Genomic DNA, 19,998 nt, shown 5'->3' with positions numbered 1-19,998 from the left:
ATTGGTGAGTCAAAATTTCTGGTCAAGGATGTGTATATGTTTCCAATTTGTTCCAAAGTTATGGTTAGAGTAATATAGCACTTCAATGTGTGAAAGAAAGGAAACACGTCAACAACACTATCAACAATATACAAAAAAACAGTTCAACATGTAAAACTACCTAGAACCAATGTGGTCTTCTCAGAGTCACTGTTGACTGTTCCTCTTTCAAAAATATTTTCCAGTTCTCTGTATAATGAGAGTGATGAAAACAAATAGGCAAAACCAAAGCTCATTCTGTTTGTGAAAAAAACACTAACATATTCACATGTTCTGAAAAGAAAATATAATTTGTTCACACTAAAAAATGTATGCTTTGGAGAAATATAACAGCTGAGGTTGATCATGATAAAACAGGAAATGAGGAAGGCAGGAAAACACTGTAACCCACATAAGGACCTCTTTCCAAAGTGTCAAGCTGTTTCTGTCTGGAATTTGGAAAAGAAATTCTTTCACTCTAGTTAATTTATTCTTTGCCTCAAAGCTTAACAATTTTTTCTTTTTCTTTTTTTTGAGATAATGACTCTGAACACCATCCAATTGTAGTTTTACTGTTGCAAATCCACTATTGTAATAAGGAATAGATGCTCTTTATTTCCATAGCATGGAATATGGAGGAAAACAATTTTTGTTCTATTTCACCTAGTCACTTGATTTATCAAATCAGCACACGGAAAATTAAGGCAGATATTCAAGTGGTCCAATGTAAAGGGTTTTTTTTTTTAATTAACATAATTCCAAAAAGTAATTCTTCCGATTTTCTGCTTTGTGATGTGACCAATTTATGAACGTTTACGTTTGAAAAACACAAATTTCTCCAGAGTGGAGATAGAGTTGGTAAATTCTGACACTAAATATACAAGTGTGACCAAATTATATCTTGGGGCCTGTTTCCTAATATAAAATCAGATTGTATTGATCTCTGAGTTCCCTTCTGATTTATCTTAAATTAGGGAAAAATTAGTGTAAGTTAGATGCTCTCCCAGAGTTTTCACTAACCTCTTCTTGGCCGTGTTCCAAAGGTGCTCTGGAGAAGCTCCTCTGGGTAGCTGCCTGGTGGCCACTGAGCAACTGGAGATTCCTGGTGACTGCAGCTGCCAGGCCTGCCCAGCCACTCCCTCTTTTGCTGACATGATTTATGCTTAGCTTGGGTGGTATAGACCCATTCCCTCTCTTTCTTTCTCTTAAACTTCTTTCCTCCCTTTTGGCTTACTATCAATTTTGGGAAGGAATTCAGTTTTTTTCTTTGGTACAAATGTTTACTGACTGTAGAGCCAACTTCTACACCTTATTGGAAAAAAAAATATGATAGACAAATAGTATTTTTGTGATTATACAGTAGCTTAAAACTATAGGATTTTTTCCCCATTACTTTTGCAACAACTGATACTTTTGACCAGTTCTCTTTCCTAAGTATTCCTCTCCTTGAGCTATTATCCCAATTGTGCTAGTTCTCCGCCTGTCCCTCAGCTGTAGACAGTCACTGAGGCTCTGTGCTTGGCTTCTGTTCTTCTTTCCTCATAGGGATTCATCTGTTGGAGTTCATCAAGCTACATAGGCTGAATTGTCACTTTTATGACTCCAGTTGTGATTACTCTCTAGAACCACGTTTCCCTCCAGTAACACTTCTACCTGGGTACTCTTTGGGTACTTCAAAAATAATGTATTTAATTACTGAAGTAATTTTTTTTTTTTTTTGAGATGGAGTCTCGCTCTGTTGTTCAGGCTGGAGTGCAATAACACGATCTCAGCTCACTGCAACCTCTGCCTCCTGGGTTCAAGCAATTCTCCTGTCTTAGCCTCCCGAGTAGCTATGATTATAGGCACCTGCCACCACACCTGGCTAATTTTTGTATTTTTAGTGGAGACAGGGTTTCGCCATGTTGGCCAGGCTGGTCTCTAACTCCTGATCTCAGGTGACCCACCTGCCTCAGCCTCCCAGAGTGCTCCCAGGGATTACAGACAGGAGCCACTGGGCCTAGCCCTGAAGTAATCTTTTAATTAAAACTTTCTCTTTTGTAACTTTCTCATTTAAGTATGTGACATCATTGCTTTTCTAAGTCCCTAGTACTGAAACTTTATTTGGTTTTAGTCCATCGATCTCACCATTCATTAGAAATGTAATGACCAGTCCAGCTGAAAAGCTTCTGCACATCAAACAGAACAATCAACAAAGTGAAGAGACAATCCATAGAATGAGGGAAAATATTTGCAAACTATCTGGCAAGAGCTTAATAACCAGAATATATAAGCAACTCAGACAATTCAATAGCAAAAACAAAACAAAAAACAACAAATAATCTAAAAATGGGCAAAAGATCTGAGTAGACATTTCTCAAAAGAAGAGATACAAATGACCAACAGGTATATGAAAAAATTTTCAACATCACTAATTAGATAAATGCAAATCAAAACCACAATGAGATATCTCACCCCAGTTTGAATGGCTTTTGTCAAAAAGATGGAATAATGGATGCTAGCGAGGATGTGGAAAAAGGGGAACTCTAGTATACTGTTGGTGGGAATGTAAATTAGTACAGCCACTATGGAAAACAATAGGGAGTTTTTCAAAATCTAAAAATAGAACTACCATATGATCTAGCAGTTTCATTACTGGGCATATATCCAAAACAAAGGGAATTAATACATTGAAGAATATCTGTACTCCAATGTTTACTGCCACGCTATTCACAATAGCCAAAATGTGGGATCAACCTAAGTGCTTATTAGTGGATGAATGAATAAAGAAAATGCGATATATATATATACACAATGACATATTATTCAGGTATAAAAAAAGTGAAATCGTGTCATTTGAAGGAAAATGGAACTGGAGGTCATTATGTTAAGTGAAATAAGCCAAGCCCAGAAAGACAAATATCACACATTCTCACTCGTATGTGGGAGCTAAAAAAGAAAAGTGAATCTCACGGAGCTAGAGAGTAGATTTGTGGTTACCAGAGGCTGGGAAGGGTAACGTGGAGGAGGGAATGAAGAGAGGATGATTAATGAGGACAAATATACAGTTAGTTAGGAGGAAGACCTAGTGTTTGATAGATCAGTGTGGAGACTATAGTTAACAATAATCTGGCCGGGCGCGGTGGCTCACGCCTGTAATCCCAGCACTTTGGGAGGCCGAGGCGGGCGGATCACAAGGTCAGGAGATCGAGACCACGGTGAAACCCCGTCTCTACTAAAAATACAAAAAATTAGCCGGGCGCGGTGGCGGGCGCCTGTAGTCCCAGCTACTCAGGAGGCTGAGGCAGGAGAATGGCGTAAACCCAGGAGGTGGAGCTTGCAGTGAGCCGAGATCGCGCCACTGCACTCCAGCCTGGGTGACAGAGCGAGACTCCGTCTCAAAAAACAAAACAAAAAAAAAAACAAAAAAAAACACAAAAAAACAAAAAACAAAAAACAAAAACAAAAAAAAAACCAAAAAAAACCCCAATAATCTGTTTGTACATTTCAATATGTACAATAATTCACATGTTCATAACATAAAAAGGAATGTTTAATGTGGTGGATATTACCCTAACTTGATCTTTGCACATTATGTGAATGTACGACAATATCAATGTACCTTGAAAATATGTCCATCTATTATGTTATAATAAAAAATGTAAGGGACACTTACTTGTATCAGGCACAATATGTGCCAAGGACATGGAATGAAAGAGCAAATAGGTGACTGGCACACCCTTTTCTTTCACCTCTTTTCAATGTACTTGGCATTGAGTGGACACATGATCTTCTAAAGGCTGTGAAGCCCCCTTTTCTTTTTGTTAATTGACTTCCTTAGAGTCTATCACAAAACAACACTTCAGAAGTCATGAGGGAAAACAAGCATAATTGTATTGACTCTTTCTATATTTTGGATATTCTGAATAACTCTTGGATCCAGAAAACTTGTGAAAGGCAGTTTATTTGAAATTTTCCGAAGACAAAAAGGAATAAACTGAATTTCCTTTTCTTATTAATACAGTGTTAGTTCTGTTAGTCTTAAGCAATGTCTTTTACAAACTGAAATTACTATGAATTGAGTCCTTTATTACAATATTTGAGGTTTGTTTTTACAGCTAAGTTGAGCAAATGTTACTTTTACTTTTTAGAGCCTTATTATATCACCTAGGTTCACCAGTCAACTCCATCACATTTTCCATATACTGGTGTAATCCAAAATAAAATTTAATATGATATTCTTTGCCCTGTGTATAGGTTTAGGAAATAAATATTGTTTTAAATACGTAATGAATGGTTGCTAAGTCAAGACACATTTTTTTTTATAAAAAAATGAAAGAAATGTCTTATTTTTATGTTAATAGGACTTTATTAAGGAATAATTACAGTAAAATACTACAAATCTTCAGTGTATGCTGCATTTAAATTTTGACAAATGTATACACTTATGTAATCATCATCCAGATCAAGATAAAGAACATTTCTTTAAATTGCCTGGTGTCCAATCATCCATTCTGTCCTGAGGCAAGCACAGTTCTGATTTTCATTGCCATAGATGGGTGTTGTTATTCAGCTTCACGTGAATGGAAGCTTACTGTACACACTCGGGACTGGCCGCTTTGGCATACCATGGCATTTCTGAGACTTTGAGTTCTGTGCGTTATTTTATTTTATTTCTAATTGTGTAAAAGTACACCCTTGTATGAGCATAATACCCATATGACTTCTAAATTCAAACCTCCTTAATATGGTTCCTAGTTTAATATAGTTGATTTCTGAATCTGCAGGAGTTGTGTTGTTGTTGTTCATTTTTTTCCCTTTCATCATTGACATCAGGACTCTAGGGTTCTGGTGTTTTGTTTGTTTGTTAATGTCCTAGGAACAATGAGACCCAGTCGATTTTCCATTAAGTGTCCATTTGATGACTTGCAATTTTGAGAAGAGGGAATGTGTTTCATGGGGTGGAATCTAGGGATGTTTTACCATCGCCTTGTTTCTAGAAGGATAGTGGAATTGACCTTCTGAATGGCCAACTGGTATATTGCCCATCTTCTGTTTAAGGGCTATCTGAACAAGTTCCACAATGGCATCCATTCCTGCTGCTGTTTTGATAGCTGCCATGATAAGGCAGATGATCCATCTAGTGCATTGATTTCTTCACTTTACTAACCTGCTTGTCTGTTCTACCCCAGCCACTCACTTCCATGAGCAGTTCTGGGCCTTGCAGTGCTGCTAGCAGCGGTGCTAGCATTGTAATATTAATTCTAATGCTGCAGGGGTGCTAGCATAGTAATATTAATTCTAAGAATCCCACTCTTTGCCTGCTGCCTCTTTTCATTCCAGATGATTTGTTGCAGTACCATCACTGCTGCCTTTCCCCCCCACCCCACCATGTTGAGATTACCTATCCATCAGCTGCCACTTACTATCTGCTAAGCCTCTGGCCTTCTTGTCTATGTCAGATATCATGGTCTACTGCAATACTGATACCCTTGAAAATACCCTCAACTTCTTTGCTTTCTCTTCCTCTTCCATACTCATCTGGCAAATCCCAGCTCCAGTTATTTGAGAAAATTACTCAACTGAGGTGATTGGTTTCACTTTAAGTTCAAGATAGAAAATTCAAATAGACAATCAAGATTGCCACGCATTCTTACCCACTATAAAAGTTTGCCTTTCTACTTGATGCAATAACTGCTTTATACTTTCTATACTTACATGCCCACATCCTGCTGTTCCTAGCCCCTCATTCCCCATAGCTGATGACTTCGCTTCATTCTTCAATGAGAAGGTAAAAGCCATTGGAAAGAACTCCCTCATTATTCCACCAACCAATTTATAAACTTGTCAATATCAGTACCTTTCTCTCCTTTTCCTTCTTGTGTAATGGATAAAGTCTTCTGGCTTTCAAAATCCTATTCTCTCTTTTGCTCAGGGTTCAGTCATCACCTTGCCAGTTGAATTTAGTGGAACCTTTTCTCTCTGAACTCATTTTGGCTCTGAGGGTCATTTGACACAGAGGACTACCCTGCTTTTGTTTTGGAAGACCCTTTTTCAATTCCACACTCTCCTATATTTCCGTCCACATCACTGGACGCTCCTTCTCAGTCTTCCTTATGGACTTCATGTTCTCTATCTTATATATAAAGATGTAGTTCCTGCCTAGAGAACTACAATGCACCTTTCAGGTTTTAAGCTTTAAATATCATTTTCTAACAGTATATTGGAGACCAGACTAGTTTAGGTCATTAAGTTGCATGTTCTTGTTACACATACACATTGTGTTTTAGTTTCATATCATGTATCACATATGACAAATTATTTTGTGTATAATTTCTTTGTTCAATGTCTTTATCCTCTTCTGGATTGTCTGTAGTGCCCATCATGTGTCCTATGTGCCTATTATAGAGCCTGGAATGTAGCAGATGCCCAATATTTGCAGAATGAATGAATTCATATGTAAGTGACTGAAAGGGTTCAACAAATGTTAGTTCTCTTTCCCTTTCTCATCTCATATTTACAGAAGCATGGATATACCAGAGTTGTGGAGTCAGAGGATACTACTATCATTTCTATAGAAGACAGACAAATTCATGGTATTATGGATGTTACCAGATGTTAAAAACTATGGAACTGTTAAAAATTTTGGAACTGCTCATAGACACCTTGTACAGGCAGTTGGAAATATAGATCTAGAACTCAGCAAAAAAGTCATAGCTAAGGACCTGGATCTTCAAATTATAAAATTTTATGTTTTATATCTTTTAAAATGTGTTGTGTTTTGCCCCTATGTGTTTTAAAATGGAGGAAAAGAGGACAACTGGGTTTCAGGGGTGAAATGCCAGGATATGAGACATAGAGTGCATCTGGTAAAAATTAAAATGATTTAAAGTCTGATCTGATTAGAAAGGGTCAGTCTTGAAAAAGTTATAAAGGAAATTGTAACACAAATACGATTGTATTTTCTTCTCTCCTTCCCCATACTTTTTGACAATAAATCCTGAGCACAGATCTAAGGGTTTTTTCCCTAGAAAAAACAGAAAAATATCCACTCAAACATAGTAGTCCTCCAAAGTCATGGTACGTGAAAGGTTATGAGAGTTTGGGGATCTGATGAAGTTAATTATAGTCTTACAGCTCTGGATAAGACCCAGAAGCATTCAATTTCAAACAAAGGTCAGGGATAGTTAGAAAGTTTTATCACACTTAAGCTTGAACTCAAACAAGGTTGCATTGAACAGTGACGGTCCAGTGAGTATTATATTTCATAGCTGTATCAGGTACTTAGACTTCTTTAGCTCTTCTAAGATCATATCAAAAATACTAGTATCCTTATGTTTTTTTAAAAAATAAATGAGCATATTTGTATGAGCAAAACGGAATAAAGAAGGCTAAGATTCTTGTCTCCTCTGAACTATTTTGATTTTTATAAGAAGCCACAGTGAGGCCGCGAGGCTGTTCACTGCTTGGACACCATGTGTATCATGGGGCATTTCCCTTGCATTGCAGACCAAGTTCTGCAAAGTACTGGGAATGTTAACTTTGCAAACTCAGATTTCTATGAGAGTGATGAACTTACGTTTCTACTAGGTAATAAAAAGTCTCCAGGTTCATTAGCAGATATGTAGGAGATCATTAATATTAGGAGAGTCACTAGAAACATGAAGCAAGAGGAGTGGAGGGAATGTGAGGAAGAACTAAGCTGAAAACAGTTTTCTGTCCTTTCCATGGCTGCTCCTAAGATGTAGCACTGCACTCTGTCCCACAATTGAAGGTATTATATTAATTCCAGGCTTTGAGGTAAATGAATTGCTAATGTTAAAACTGCCTGTGTTTGAAGATCTCTTTGTCACTTCTTAGCCTGTTTTGTCAAAATAAACTCCTTTAACTTTTAAAAAATTTCTTTCCTTAGATAAAGCACCAAGGCAGATTCTAATTCATTTATAAGCTTTTCTTCTCAACAGTGAAATACAGAAAAATCAGTATCTAATGGTTTTTGTGCAAAGCTCAGTAAATAATAGATTTCATTTTTTCATTCTCAAAGCCAAAACTTAAAAAGCTTGTGCCATTAGGTTTTGCCAAAGATTACTAGCAATTAAACTAGAAATGATGGTAATGCTACAGGCCCCCCAAAAAGAGTATCAAGATATCAACTATTGATAATTAAAATAAACGGTTACATCTGATTTACAGTAGCAGGTGCAAGAAAGGTGACAGCTAATGGATGCAACATACCTCTATGATTCTTCACAATTTCGCAGCTCTTGGACTTGTGGGGATGTATATGTTGATGTGTGTAAACATAATTTAGATGAGGATTATGTTTCAGATCTATTGATCTAAGGTACACTTTTCATGAATAACCTAAGATATGAATGTTTGGGTTGAACAAACATAAATGAGAGGAGGTTCTTTCATATTTGAGCTTTGTGGATAGAAACTCAGCTTCTCCTTATTACTGTTATTTTTTCAAGCTACTTGAACTAGACAGATAATTTGCTTATGTCAAGACCTAGGGATTGGGACATATTATCCCATCTAAATATTTAAAATATATATTTAGTATGGCATTGTCACCTTGGAGACCAGCAGAAATAAGATGCATATTGCAGATGAGCAAAATTTAGTCCTGAGAATATTTGCTTAGCTCATTAGCTATTAGGTAATAGTCTAGCTATGTATATGTAGTTGTATGCATAGCTTTGTAAATGCCTACTTGAAATATTACTAAATCATTTTATAATACAATTTTTAAAAATCCCTGCCTGGAAAGTTTTATGGAATCCATTTGTTTATGCTCCAAGCAAAGATATGTAAGTAACAGCATCAAATTAGACTCAATTCAGTCACAGTTGCTATAGTTTTTGCCAATAATTTTTATTTTAACCTATGCATATTTCTGAAGAATTACAAATGTGTAATTTATTGACATGCATTATTTTTGGTGGATATTTATTTTTAATAGAAACATCACAAGTCTATATATAATATGGATGAAGATAATTTATAAACTAATACCATAGAATTTATGTCTTCAGAAATATTCTCATCTAAAGAATATCTCTTTAAAAATACATATAACATTTTAGTGCAGAATAAAATACTGTACAGAAAGCCAAAAACTGGGTAACTTTTTGTTCTCTTCTAAATGAGAATACAATGATTTTGCTAATAAAGTTATTTTTGGAATAGTTTTTGTCAGAATAGCAACAAGCACTAATGTTACTCATTGTTTATTGGCTGAGATGTTCACAGAAATTGTGTGCTAAAAATTATCAGGAGAACAAGGGAAGGAGCTGTGTGTGGTATTGAGGAATTCTCATTTCTGTCATGGGCAAGAGCAACAGTTGCTGTTGCTACCTCTCCCCAGTAAAGATACTTATTTCTCTGGCAGGAAAGGTGATACTCTTTTCGGGACTGCTACTTTAAAGTGTATTATCAACAAGTTCAACTGGAAATAAAATTAATTTTCTTTAGAAAATACCAGTGGTCAACAGAAGCTCCTACCTTTTATTGTTCCCCATGTTAACATAAAACAACTTTTTTTTTTTTGAGACAGGGTCTCACTCTGTCATCCAGTCTGGAGTGCAATGGCGTGATCTTGGCTCACTGCAGCTTTGACTTCCAGGGCTCAAGTGATCCTCCCAGCTCAGTCTCCTGAATAGCTGAAACTACAGGCACGCACCACCACACCCGCTGATTTTTGCATTTTTTTTTTGTAGAGACGGGGTTTTGCCACGTTGTCCAGACTGGTCTTGAACTCCTGGGCTCAAGAGATTTTTCTTTCCCCCAGCTACCGCCCCACCCTGCTGGTCTCCCAAAGTGAGTGCTGGGATTACAGGAGTGAGCCCTCGTGCCCAGCCATAAAATGCCTTTTAAGCGAAACTTTTTTTTGTTGATGTCCTTTCTCGAATTTATGTGTTCTTATTTCCTTTCTGTGTCAAAAGAGAAGCACATACCATTTAATTTTTAATAAAGCTTTCTCAGGGGCATTATTTAAAGAAATCTTCATATTTAATTAAATATTTTAAGATAATTGTGTATTATTTTCTACTTTTATATTGACATTAATTCCTGACAATTTGCCATGGTTATGACGTATATTTCTTAGCTAAGTAATCTTAACTGTGTTGCTCTTCTATAAAAGGCATAACAATCTACTCTCCAAGATGTCAAATGAATCCACCCTATAGATGAAACATTTTGAGATAATTAGAATTGTTATTATTATGATGGCCAAAACCACAACTACTTTTGTACCAACCTAATATATACATAAAATATGCATTCTGGTCACTACTCACCAAATATTTTTAAAACATGAAATTTCTCTTCTCAAAATACATGCATAGTTTCTTCCAACAAGCCCCAAAACACCATTGAGTTTCATGGTAGCTATTTTACCTATAGAAGAGGCTCACTGACCCTCTTAAGAACTTCACCAAGTTCACTGGGTTGTAATAACACTTGCTTATCTCTTTGAATTGCTTTCAGATCTAGGAACTAATAGTAGGAGGAGTGCTGTGTTGCCTGTTAAAAATATATGAACATTAGGTGGTAGTCCACAGGGTAAACCAGCTACCTGAGCATAGGCAGAAAATTGCCTGCCAGTTGGCATTCATAATATTAACATTTCCATAAGCATGAAGCATACCTCTTTCAGGATTAAGGGGTCATGCTCTTCTCATGCATGGGGGTGAATAGCATTTCCTCAGGATTTGGGTGGTTTGTTGAGAATGGAAACTCATTCTCATGAGCATACTGACATTGAATAAGAGGACGTATAGATAGAATAAACATGAATGTAGTTTCAGGAGAAAAAGGCCAGACACACAGAACTGACAAGAACTTTCTCACCACCAAATTGAGATCTAGTCTCAGCAAAAAATGTGAGTAAACAAAAGAAAGCTAATATTGGAAATGTGCTTATAACTAAAATGTGTTTTTCAGAGCGCTGTAAATGTAAGCCTATTAGAGCTACACAGAAGACTTATTTCCGGAACAATTACAACTATGGTAAGGAAAACTTCATGGTTGATGTATAAACTGCTGTGTTAAGAAAGGTGTGTGGGTGCATCCATGAGTATGTGAACACGTAAATGAGTGGAGCCATTTAAGAGTAAGGCTTAAAAACAGAAGGACAACTTTTAGGAGTGTAGTCCCTCCCTCTGCCCCAACCAATTAAAATGTCTCACATGGGCAAAATGTTTAACACTTGGTTGATGCTGAAGCATATCAGGCAGTATTGTCATCCTACAGCCATACACTTAAGTACACAGAGATCAAGATAGACGGGACTCTTCCCTACCTGGAGGCTGAAGGAGGATTTGAGCTCAAGTTGGGTTGCATAGGCCATCAGTTGTGCTTCACTGGGTGAACAGCAGAGCACTTTGATATATAAGGAACTGTTAAAAGACTCAAACTTGATTTCTTCAGTCAGCCTATACCATGAAAAACACTGACAAATTTGGAAAGTAACACTTGTAGAAGTTGTTGGTATTCAGCTAAGGAAATGTGTTGTTATCTAGCTTGACTTAAAATCCGACATTCTAATAAACTAAATATTAATTGAAGAGCCACCAATCCAAATGTAGCTGACAAACGTAACTGAAGGATTAAAAAGCCTGCCATTTTTGTGCCAGGGACTGTGCTAAGTGATTTCCATACATTATCTTTAATTTTCTCAGCTGCCCCATGAGCTATATTACCGTCCCGATTTTATCAATGATTATTGAACCTAAGTTGTCCCTTCTTTGATTGTTCACAATGTACTTTTGGATGCTGGTGTATATTTTAGAGTCATAAATTCATTTATATAGTCATTATATTTAGAAAGAGCTATTAACAGAGCTTTCCGGTTGATACATAAGGGACTGATATTTACTGTATTCCATAGGCATTTTGATTTTTTCTAATATCTATGGTATTAATAAAAGGTATGTTACTATCTCTGCATAAGACTATTGATGTTGAATCAATGAGTAAACATGGAGATTAAACAGAATTTTACAATGAATCTTATTAAAATAAGGGTTTTATTATTGCATTTATGTACACTATTTTTAAGTATATAGGATATATAGAGCAGATTTATTTTTTCTATACTTTTGGGAATTGAAAGGAGAGAAATGAATAACACTGTAAGAGTTCCCTTCAATATCTTTCAAAATGCAGTGTATTAAAAAATATAAAGTTGAAAATTTTTGGTTTAGTTAAATCTCTTTAAAACAAATCTACCTTGTTTCCCAAGTTTTTCTTCAATGGAATTAATTTTTATGTTTTGTTTGCTACTACTCTTAAGAGGAATGTAGCTTTTCTTAGTCAATGATGGATGCTCTTTCTCAGTTTGTAAGGTTATGTTTATGTAAGAAGTCAAATGCCTGGCTGCTTATCTAAGAACCTGCTTCTTTACAGATTGATGTGAAGAACCCTAGGGAAAAGGGAGGCCTTAATTTCTAGGAGATTAGCTTGTTAAGATTGAAAAACGCTATATGAACTTTTATATACTGTAACACTAAGAATAAAAACATATACATTTTATATCAGGGAAATGTAATTATTTATATTTATTTTGTGTATCCTATTATCAAGTTTTATTTTATCTAGCTTCTTTAGTGCTGCAATGGTTGTTGCTGTTATTTTTGTTAAAAGTGGAATGACAAGTCATGGAAAATGAAGAGCGTAGAGAAGGTAGCTGAATGAATATCATAAAATAAAATGGGATATGGATTATAATTAATGGAAAGGAGCAGATAATTTCTTTTTTGTAGCCAAGTAATAGCTAAGTTGATCATAGTTTCAGGATTGTCATTTGTCTGGGCTTTACTTACAGTTTCTTTGGGAAAGGGAGGTACTCAAATGATTAAATAGAAGGAAGACCTCTGAAAAGGAAGTATATTTTACTTCCAAAATATTTTTGTCTTCTGCATGCGTCCATTGAGAAAACAAGTCAAGGTGGGAGCAGTTGGAAATTCAGACAAAACCTCTATTTCATTTAGATTAATTCTGGGAAAAACTCCTTAAGTGTTAACAAAATTACTTGAGTGAAAAAGTAGGTCTTGTAGAAAGATATTTATTTTGGAATGGGTACATGTACTAAAAATTTCTAATGAAAATAGTAGACACTGGGTAAATAAATCATTAGTTTGAGAACATTTGCACAGTTCACTAATCTCTAATAGCTGATGGATGCTATGAAGCACGTTCACTTAAGCCAGGACACACAAAAATGCCTGCTAGCTGGGGTTGAGAATGTCTCATCTGATTCTCCCAAATGGCATTTCAAAAAGGGCAGTCTTATCTTTTGTTAAATACAGAATAGGGAGAACATGAATAGAAAGGGGCTCCACTTGCCAGTCAAACCAAGTGAGGACAGTTGGGTAGTTACAGTTTGTTTGCTACACGTTCTCATATTTGAGGCAACCAATTCTCTGAAGACTGAAATGTGCAGCTTTTAGAATTCATTAGTAATTTAATTTCTGTCGTGTGTGTTGTACTGGTAGAATAAGTTTGTGTGATGAAATTGGAGTATTAATGGGGGGAATGGTTGATCAGCTGGTTTTATATTTTTCACAGATTACTTTCTTCTAATCCTTTATAGTCCAAAACCTCTAAAATATGTGGGAAGGTACTCAGATTAAAGTGGTTTGCAATTATGTGCCTAAGAAGTTTTTGAAACATTGACTCATTTGGATAAACCGTGTTTTCCTCTATATAATGTCCATGGATAGTGAACTGGAGCAATAAGGGCACTGGGAGAAATGCCATTGGCTTTTCACTAATTGACATTTTTACTTCTTTCTTCGTGTTTTAAAACTTCTCTTTTTAAAAGCTCATTTACTAGAAGCAGGAATCTCAAAAACTTGACTCTTTTAAAAGGGAGAGATACAGAAAAGAAGCAGATCTGTACTTTCTAGATTCTGAGTCATATACTTTAACTTTGCAACTGAAGGCAATTTGTTGTTACACTGATAAGTAAAACAACTCTTGTGAGATAAATTGGGTGCCAATATATCCATCAAGAGAGGTAGAATAGTGCTATTGACATTTGAGAATATATTCCATAGCACATGAGGGAAAGGAATGTTGGAGTGCCTGACTTCAAAGTAAATGGAGGAAATAAGATCTAGTGGTGACAATTTTCATTCAAGAAGTAAATATAGCCCCCTTAGAGGAGAATATAAAAGATAATCTGTACTGAGCACAAAGGAAAAAAGGACCTAATATCTGAACAAAGAAGAAAATGTAGCCCACCTAAAGGAGAATATAAAAGATAATCTGTACTGAACACAAAGAAAGAAAGGAGCTAATATCTGAGCAGCGAGCCGAGATGAGGAAGGTGAAAAGATTGGAGAACCAGTTTGGGAACACTATTGAGCAGGACAATTTTATAACACTAAAGAGGCCACCACTTGAGAAAACCTGTTAATAACCTGATAAAAGAATGTCAGCAAGGAATAAAGCGTATTTAAGTACTAGGTCTTTTCATACAGTAAAATTAACATAGTTTAAATTCCTGTTGGCAGGAATTGGAACAGCACATGCATATATACACATCCAAAATGGAATTTTAGAGAAAAATTATATCAGATTATTGACTCAATTTTTGATTCTCTAAATGAATTTCTCAAAAGCACATGCACACACATGCATAAATACATGTGAATATATACATAGCCACAAATTGGAAAGGGAGAAGGGCTGGGCATTAGGAGGTCAGGTGTGTTGTTTTATGTCACACACTACAGTCTAAGGCAAAAATATCTGGCTGACTTTTCTGTTCCATTCATTGAATATCAAGTGGATAAGAATTAACCAAAGAGAAGCCTACTTTGGCTTTTTTTGAATGGGGCACCTATTATGTGTCATATTATTATCAGTTTTTCTTGTCTTTTATCCAAGTCATTCGGGCTAAAGTTAAAGAGATAAAGACTAAGTGCCATGATGTGACTGCAGTAGTGGAAGTGAAGGAGATTCTAAAGTCTTCTCTGGTAAACATTCCACGGGATACTGTTAACCTCTATACCAGCTCTGGCTGCCTCTGCCCTCCACTTAATGTTAATGAGGAATATATCATCATGGGCTATGAAGATGAGGAACGTTCCAGGTAATTCACTCTTTAAGGATACAGAATAACTACTTTGCTCATCCCACCCTCATTGCATTTCTCTCTAGAGATCTTACCCTCGCATTTTTACACTGGGATCTGTCTACCTTCTTGGGGATTACAGATAAGTTTTACTTGGGTTTCTTGATTTCATATATGGAATGGGTGTATGTGTGTAGTTTATAGGTTTACATTTTTCTTGGGAGAGGGACCATGACTTCCTTTGTTTCTTAAAGGGGTCTGTGACTCACAAATGGTTAATAATTACTGTTCTAAATCTTAGCTGTCCTATTCAAGAATAAACATATAAGTCTTTCTTGGCACTGTTTTCTTGTACTTTTCAGTAACAGGTTTTAATTTTTCAAAAATGGTTGCTTCTTTTAAAAATCAGATTACTCTTGGTGGAAGGCTCTATAGCTGAGAAATGGAAGGATCGACTTGGTAAAAAAGTTAAGGTAAGCCTGTATTTTATATTTGAAGTAATACACAGAAAACAAAAGTAGAAAACCAGCCATCTGTCATTGAAGTGAAATAGCTGCCTTCAACCATAGGAGAAATATTAAAATTTAGTATGCATATATTTATATTCTCCAAGAGCTGAATTTGTCTTTCATGTCTATTTTATTTAAGGAATGAGTTCCCTGTCTGTGTATCAGAGATCTAACTACAGTTGCCCTAATGTCTCTTCACAAGGAGTCTAGCTGTAGTCCAGTCCTGGTCAGGTGGTTCCATGGTGTCAGGCTCCTTTCAGCTTATGGCTCTACCATTTTTAAAGGCATCGCTTTCATACTCATGTTCACCCAGAGGTCACAAGATGGCTGCTCTGCCTCTAATCTCATGTCTACATTTCAGGCAGGAAAAAGAGGAGGTAAAAGGGATTTCCAAGAGCCTCATCAAGCAACTTTTACTTAGCTGCAAAACAGGCTAGGAAATGTAGTCCTTTTTAAACCTGGGGATATTGCTTCTTTGAACACACTGCAGTTTGTGAGAAGGGGAGAATAAATGATGGGGAGGAAAATAAACAATGATGTCCAATGAATAAACACCAATTCCTATGTACAAAGTGTAGCTACATTCATCTCTGTATAAAAGATCTGAACAAATTAGGTCCTTAGAGCAGTAATGTAGCCTTATTTTTAAGCCAATAACTCTTAGATTGTGGAGTTGATACATTTTTTAAAATCACATAGTACATTACTGTATTATAGAAGGTTTTGTTTCTTCTTACTGCACTAAGCAAATCTGTTTTAAAGAAAAGAATAGGGTGGGGGAATGCATAGGGGGACAAAAAAATCTCAAAGGCTGTGTGGGTGGGTGGGGGGATGGGAACTGTAGCACACGTAATACATCCTCTTCCTTCTGCAAGTCTGAAGGCTTGGGAAACATTTACATGGTAAGTTAAACACCCCTGGGCGGTTTATCTTCTACATCTGGCACTTGACACGGCAGACACGTTTGGGTTTAAGTGACCTAAGAAAATGCAGAGGGCATTATTCTGTAAGGAGAAGCTACCCTCCAGTAAGTTCTTCCCCCCTTCAGTAGATTTGTCAAAAGTGAGATGCATTTCAAGTTCAGACTTGTGGGCATTCTCTCTGCATCTCTCTTCAATTAGTTTGGTGTTTATTAAAGAAAAAAGTGGCCCTTGTTCAGTATGTTGGAATCTCTTACTGTCTTTTTAATTTGGTTTTCTGCTTGCTAATGCAGAACAGGAATTTGTCCTAAATTCCTGTACCAGTTGGAAGAGCTTTCAGTATCCCTGCTGCAAAGCATGTAACAAGGCTTACTGCTCCTCTTTTGGTACCAAAACAATATCATTGGGTTGTCGACAGGATACATGGCTTGTTTGTCCTGTTTCCCATTGCTTTCTGCAATATTCCCCATTGTTTTCTGCAGGGGACTTGCAGAGTTATTATTGTAAAGTCATTTATATTCTTAGTCTGGATTTAAATATTCTAAAGGAAAGAAACCAATGATTTGAACAATTTTAAATTCATATGCAGATATTGAGGGCTAAAGAGTTTGGGTAGAAAATCTCCTTTGGCCAGAATTATTGAGATTCCTATTTTAGTTTTCCAGTCGATTTGAAGATGTGTAAAAAGAGCTTTATGGAGGGTGTTATTTTTTCAATCAAATCTGCTCTTTGCTGAGTTTTGCTCTCAGTGGATAATTCAAGAATAAGGTTTATGAGAAACCTTATTATTATGTTTTTTTCATGCAAATGGTTGTTTACCTAAGTCTCTTATAGCAGACTATTCAAGATGTTTGGACTTCCTTGGGAAGGTGAGAATCAGGCTGTTTTTAAAAAATGAAGACAAGATTGTGGAGTAAAGTATACTAAAATGAAGAATTACTTTCAATAATGGAAAAACAATAACAAATTTACTATGTGCTAAGCACTTTATATTTTTATCAATCTTCAGATGTATCTTCTACTTATAAGTAGATTCTATTATCAGTTCCAATATATACATGATGAAAATAAGGTCTAGTAAGTTCAAGAACTTCACACAGTAAGTGGTGGAGTTAGAATTTGAACTTGGGCCATCTGACCCAAGGATCTGATGGTCCTTGCTGTTTAAAGTGTAGTCCCAGGACCAGCAACATAGGTATCACCTGGGAGCTTGTAGCAATGAAAATCTTGGGCCCTGTCTCAGACCTACTGAATGAAATTGCAATTTTAACAAATTCCCCATATGATATCTGTGTCTGAAGTTTGGGAAGTGCAGCTATAGTTTGTATTCCCTACCTATCCTCATGTAATATAACTTCCATTTTACTTAAATTACATAAAAACATTATTGACATTAATATGAAATGTCACTAAACTTGATTGTGTTTATTAAAAGCATTGTTAATGCCTGCTTTGTAACACTTAGAATGAGGGCAAGACCTTGTCTGTTTTATTCGTTGTACTTGGTGGATATTACTTAGAAAAATATTTTTGAGACCTCCCCATCCCTCAAAAAAATTTCCATTGTTTTTCAGTGCTCAAATCACATAGATTTTAAAAGGCTATGTTCTTACATGTATTAAGAGAGGATGTTGAAAAATAGCCTTCCCTTCAAATTCTGTGTGTAAATCTTCCATTTGTTGAGTACCTGTGAAGCATCAGCCTCCTGGCTGTTACCTCAGGAAATACCCGGAGATATAGGGAGATATTTCTGTCATCATTTACAGACATGGACATTTTAAGTTTAAGGTTTGATAAGAAAGCATTACTAAATATATTATAGATGGGCAACTTTGCGCTCGTTAAAATAAGAGAATAATGTTCATATTGCATCACTTTTCTTGTTACCCTGGGAGATAGATTTATACTTCTGGAAAACTAGCAAAATGTTTCAGAGATCTGACCTTCAGTCTGACCCAGTTGTTAGAATCATGGCAATGATGACCCTGGTGATATGTGCTTGTGACTATTTTCTATTTTACATTTCACAGCGCTGGGATATGAAGCTTCGTCATCTTGGACTCAGTAAAAGTGATTCTAGCAATAGTGATTCCACTCAGAGTCAGAAGTCTGGCAGGAACTCGAACCCCCGGCAAGCACGCAACTAAATCCCGAAATACAAAAAGTAACATCAGTGGACTTCCTATTAAGACTTACTTGCATTGCTGGACTAGCAAAGGAAAATTGCACTATTGCACATCATATTCTATTGTTTACTACAAAAATCATGTGGTAACTGATTATTACTTCTATTTCTCTTTTGGTTTCTGCTTTTCCCTTCCCCCAACCCCTTTGTAATGGTTTGGGGGCAGACTCTTAAATATATTGTGAGTTTTCTATTTCACTAATCATAAGAAAAACTGTTCTTTTGCAATAATAATAAATTAAACATGCTGATACCAGAGGCTCTTTGCTGGAGTCCCCAGATGTTAATTTACTTTCTGCACCCCACTTGGGAATGCAATATTGGATGCAAAGAGAGGTTTCTGGTATACACAGAAAGCTAGATATGCCGTAAAACATACTCTGTCGATCTAATTACAGCCTTATTTTTGTATGCCTTTTGGCCATTCTCCTCCTGCTTAGGCTTCCAAATGTTTATAAAGGTAAAATGGCAGTTTGAAATCAAATGTGACACAGGCAAAGCAATCAAGCACCAGGAAGCGTTTATGAGGAAACAACACACACAAGATGAATTATTTTTGAGATTGGCAGGAAGCAAAATAAATAGGAGCTTAAGAAAGAACATTTTGCCTGACTGAGAAGCACAACTGAAACCAGTAGCCGCTGGGGTGTTAATGGTAGCATTCTTCTTTTGGCAATACATTTGACTTGTTCATGAATATATTAATCAGCATTAGGGAAACGAATTATAACTAGACATCTGCTGTTATCACCATAGTTTTGTTTAATTTGCTTCCTTTTAAATAAACTCATTGGTGAAAGTCTTTATTTTTTTTCTCGTCTTTTAAAAGAAATCAGAATTGCCGTATTGACCGGGAAAAGATTACATACGCATATGCACCAGGGTGTTAGTTTTTAAAAGTACATAGCTCTATAAAATGCTGTAGATTTAGATGATGAAATGTGCAGGGTTTGGTTTTGTTTTTTTCTGGTGTGTGTGTGTCTGTATTTGTGTACATGTGTGTCCGTGCACTCACACCCAAGGTGGATTAAAATACAGGCCTGCAAACTAGCCTGCACGTTATCATTTGGATTTATGCTGCTTAATGCTCAGTGAAGAATGTCTAGTATGGTTGTCAGGAGAGAGGTTATTTGACTTTTGAACCAATTGCACATTTCCCATTACCCAAGCTGCAGTGAGATCCCAGGGCCCGTGGTGACCAAATGATGCTTTTATACATGGTCCCTAGCTTACAATGATTCAATTTACAATGCTTCAATTTAACAATTTTTTGACTTACAGTGGGTTTATCAGGATGTA

At 36.2% G+C, this 19,998-nt stretch overlaps 1 protein-coding gene across 1 annotated transcript in view; it reads left to right on the top strand.

Annotated features, from left to right (window-relative positions):
• Positions 1-19,495, top strand: part of FRZB (frizzled related protein) — a 30,885-nt gene extending 11,390 nt beyond the window's left edge. Inside the window, 4 exon segments of the mRNA NM_001257416.2 lie at positions 10,948-11,013; positions 14,899-15,103; positions 15,495-15,558; positions 18,545-19,495. Of these exon segments, the coding sequence (NP_001244345.1) occupies positions 10,948-11,013; positions 14,899-15,103; positions 15,495-15,558; positions 18,545-18,661 (452 nt within the window). The 3' untranslated portion in view covers positions 18,662-19,495.
• Positions 19,496-19,998: the final 503 nt, after the last annotated feature.

Source organism: Macaca mulatta, chromosome 12 (genome assembly GCF_049350105.2).
Source record: "Macaca mulatta isolate MMU2019108-1 chromosome 12, T2T-MMU8v2.0, whole genome shotgun sequence".
In the NCBI taxonomy this organism is placed as follows: Eukaryota; Metazoa; Chordata; class Mammalia; order Primates; family Cercopithecidae; genus Macaca; species Macaca mulatta.
The sequence above is the reverse complement of the archived record's forward strand: the minus strand, read 5'-3'. Positions and strand labels throughout refer to the sequence as shown.